This window comes from Cajanus cajan, chromosome 10 (assembly GCF_000230855.2).
Source record: "Cajanus cajan strain Asha chromosome 10, NIPB_CcT2T_4, whole genome shotgun sequence".
Taxonomy (NCBI): domain Eukaryota; kingdom Viridiplantae; phylum Streptophyta; class Magnoliopsida; order Fabales; family Fabaceae; genus Cajanus; species Cajanus cajan.
In genome coordinates, this window is record NC_138526.1 from 2,806,220 (window position 1) to 2,810,529 (window position 4,310).

The 4,310-nt window shown below is 29.2% G+C and overlaps 1 protein-coding gene across 1 annotated transcript; it reads right to left on the minus strand.

Annotated features, from left to right (window-relative positions):
- Positions 1-365: 365 nt before the first annotated feature.
- Positions 366-3,721, minus strand: LOC145952697 (uncharacterized). Its single transcript, XM_083065616.1, has 4 exons — positions 2,542-3,721; positions 1,300-1,418; positions 1,047-1,203; positions 366-473 (listed from the first exon to the last, which is right to left on the minus strand). The coding sequence occupies exons 1-4, from the start codon at positions 3,046-3,048 to the stop codon at positions 471-473; spliced, it is 786 nt and encodes a 261-aa protein (XP_082921742.1). The 5' UTR covers positions 3,049-3,721; the 3' UTR covers positions 366-470.
- Positions 3,722-4,310: the final 589 nt, after the last annotated feature.

The following is a 4,310-nucleotide window of genomic DNA, read 5'->3' on the forward strand; positions in this document are numbered from 1 at the left end:
TTACATCTGAACCCATATGTTGTTCAGTAGAACGAGTCCTGTTGGTTTCTCTTCCTCCATAGTGATCTTCACTTAAAGAACTTTCTGTGTAAACAAAGTCACAACACCTTCAGATGTTATTATTTACTTTTTCTTGGGGAAAAAAATAATACCAAATTCCATCATACAACAAAAAGTATATATATATATATATATATATATATATATATATATATATATATATATATATATATATATATATATATATATCTTAAGCTCCGACTATTTCAAAAACATTAAAAAGCTTTTACTATAAATGAAAACTCATATTTACCAAAATGACGTAGCACCTTCTTGGTGGCAATGGGATTTATACATATATCATGTGGTAGCCCATTTTAACCAAAATGATGTAGCACCTCGTACAAACTATCCAAGCTATTCACAACTAGCCCAATCCTAATAACAGTGTACATGTAGTGGCACCTGTTTTACTTAAATTGACAACAAATCAAAATTAAATTCTTCTGAAAAAACATTTCAAATTATAAAACAGTAAAATTGATGCAGCTTTAGAATAAAGCAAATTACTTGTTACAGAAAAGAACAGGAGCATATTCCAAGAGACTATGCATTCCTTTTGATTATAAAAAAATTATTGCAACATTTCCAATACAAAAAAGAAAGTCGATTATATTATATTGAATTATGTCATGAACATCCAAGTATCAAAATACAACTATTGGTGAACAAATTCAAAGGTAACAATTTTTTTGTGATAAGTGAGCGAACATAACTCAATGCAATTCAACAGTGACTCCAACACACATAATGCATATTGGTCCAGGCAGACTCAATGCACATAAAGCACTATCTTAAACATTTTATAGTAATTAATTTTTTTTTATATTAATCCAGTGCCAGAAAAAATAGTCTTTTATATTAAATGCAATAATGTCAAATTTTAACACACATAACACCGATTAATTTTTTTAATGATAGAACTTATATGGTCTTTCTAAATTTTCATAAAAAGGAACCTTGATACAAAAGACTAAACCACCTACTTGGTCTCTAAAATAGGCAACTGCTCTTTCAGCACACATTTCCAAACTTTCACCATTTGGGGGAGGTGTGTCATAACTTCTTCGCCACTCATGTACTTGTTCTTTCCCATATCTGTCTGCTGTTTCTTGCTTATTGAGACCCTGTAGTTCCCCGTACCTGAAATCATTACAAGTATAGCTTATAGATTATATGTTGTACATAAGGTTGTGAAGCAGTAATAACAAACGATGAAAGTAGGAAACAAATTACTACATTCTTTCATTCAATTGCCAAGCTGCTATGACTGGAATCGATTGCTTTTTTGTATCTTCACTAAAAACTTGACTCCATTCCCTTGCTTGTTCACTCTCATTGTGCATTATGATAGGCACCTACAGGAAGTTTGATAAGTAATAGTTTAGGAAAAGGCATTTGAATACTATATTGTAGAAAATGAAAACAAATAGAGTTAAATTCCCCTGCCTTCATAGTTAAGCGCTAGCCGTTTGATATAGAAATAATTTAATGAAATATAATTTCTCTATGAAAGATAAATCATTGAGCCAGCACCAACATACAAAACTGTTGGACTAATATAGTATTCATTGCGAGTAAACAAATATGTTTTTTGAATATTATGTTTCATATTCAATTAGGCAACTAGCTAATAGCAAAATCTAGCCCAAAACATTAAAAACTCCAAATGGTTATTTTTATTATTATTAGAACAATAATGCAGATACCTAAATCTGTTACTACTACGTGCATATTTACCACTGCCACAGATTTAGAAATTAATACATTAGCAAACACCAAAATTGATGACGACAGGGAACCAAAAGCAAAGATACACGCACACAAATCAAGGGTACAATCAGAGCCAAAATTTGTTAATGACCCTACAAATGGGAAGGTTCTTTTAACATCTAATAAAAAACCATAGTTACTACTTGAGATTTAATTTAATTAATTAGCAACTAACCAGAGTGTGAACTGATTAGGATTCATTATGTCAACAACAGCTGTAGACTCATTGGTTAAGCCAGTCGACCATATTGTCTTCTCTTTCATTATCTCTGTGAGAGAGTGAGATCATGGATGTAGTGCTAGCGCACTATACGTGAAGCTAAACAGTTGAGTTTTCAACTGTGCAAGCATGCATCTACATAATTTTAATTTTGAAAACATCAATGAATTGAATACCTGAGGCCATCTGATTAAGCACATCAACAACTATAGCAAACAAGAGAAGTAATATGGATGTTGTTGCCTAGATTTCTCTAACGTTAAACCACAGTCAGGTTCACCATTCAGAATCACACAAGAAGCAGCAATATAAAAGCAAATAGAGGTTCACCTTCTCGATCTAGAGAAACTTATTTAAGAAGCACTCCAACTAACTAATCATTTGCTTTCTCAGAATATAACTACATATTGAAAGATTTATAATGGTAGAACAAAAAGACTTAGTTGCTCTACAACAGATTCATATAACAACAAAGGTATGGAGAGTACCTCTATTATCCGCAAAATTGGAGTGATAGTGCAAGCGCGTAGCCTCAAGCAACTTGGAAACAACATGAGCACTCTTGGAACCTTGAGAAAATGATCATCGAGATCAGCAAATATCTGCTGCAGATTGACGGAATGCTTCATAGAACTCGGTGTCTGTTGCTTGATCTTGGTGCCCTTGGGCAACGGGGTCTCCATCATTTCCTCAGGCACAGGAACAGGCTCGGGCTCAGGCTCGGGCTTGGGCTCAGGCTCAGGCTCAAGCTGAGGCTGAGGCTGAGGAACTCGAAGATCCTTCTGAGGCGTGATAACCTGGTCCTCGTGAACAACCCTGGCGGGCTTTTCATGGAAGACCTTGGCCTGAACCTTGGGGAGGGCATCTTCTTCGGCGACATTGAGGGTGGGGCCAGCGATGTTCTCGATGGAGGGGAAGAAGTACTCCCAAGCGCCGCTCTGGGGATCCTGCGGCATGGATTGGGGGCCAGGGGGTTTGGAGGGAGAAGGGGGCATGCGAGGGGGAGCCTAGACCATTCCTACTTCACTTAAAACCCTAAAAAAATATAAGCAAATTTTAGACTATCCTAATAAAAGTCTATTATATATTAATGATATTAATAAATTTAACTTTTTAAAAAAATTAATAAATTTATTTTCAAATATATTACTACGAGTATTTTTTAATTTACGTGATAAAAATATATTTTTTCTCGTTATCATTAAACAGGTTTCCCGTAAACATGATCAAAACATTCTTATTTTATCTCTTTCTCATAAATAGATTTTCCGTAAGAATCCATAGAGCACTTTAATACATATCAAAACATGATCATTCTCAAAATCAACCACATATCTATAAAATATTATCCAAAAAGTATCATAATAAATAATGAAATTAAATAAATTAAATCTTATAATGGTTATTTTTTTCATAATTCTAAATTAAATATTCTAATTATTTTATAATAAATAAAAATGAAAATATAATAAAATATGTTAACTGATATTTTAAATAAAATATATTAAAATATTATAATCAAAAGAAATTTAATATTAAATCAAAATATTATATAAATCATAACTAAAATTATAATAAATATTCTGATATTAAATTTATTATATATTAAAATTAATTATATATTTGTATAATTGTATCAAAGAAATTGCTCTAGATTTTAGATTTTATTTATTATGTTTTATAATAAATAAAATCCAATATTAAATCAAAAGATTATAACAATCATAACTCAAATTTAGGTAAATATCTTTCATAATAAAAAAAATCCAATATTAAATCAAAAGATAATAAAAATTAAAACTAAAATATTTATAAATTTTCTAATATTAAATTGAGTATATATTAAAATATTATAATCAAAAGAAATCCAGCATTAAATCAAAAGAGTATAAAAATCATAACTAAAATTATAATAAATATTCTGATATTAAATATTTGTATCAAAGAAATTATTACAGATTTTAGATTTTATTTATTATGTTTTATAATCAAAAGATATCTAATATTAATTTAAAAGATTATAATAATTATAACTCAAATCATAATAAATAATTTGATATTAAATTTATTATATATTAAAATTAATTAAATATTTTTATCAAAGAAACTGATACAGATTTTATATTTTATTTACTATATTTTATAATCAAAAGAAATCCAATATTAAATTAAAAGATAATAAAAAATATAACTAAAATCATAATAAATTTTCTAATATTAAATTTAGTATATATTAAAATTAATTCAATATTTATAT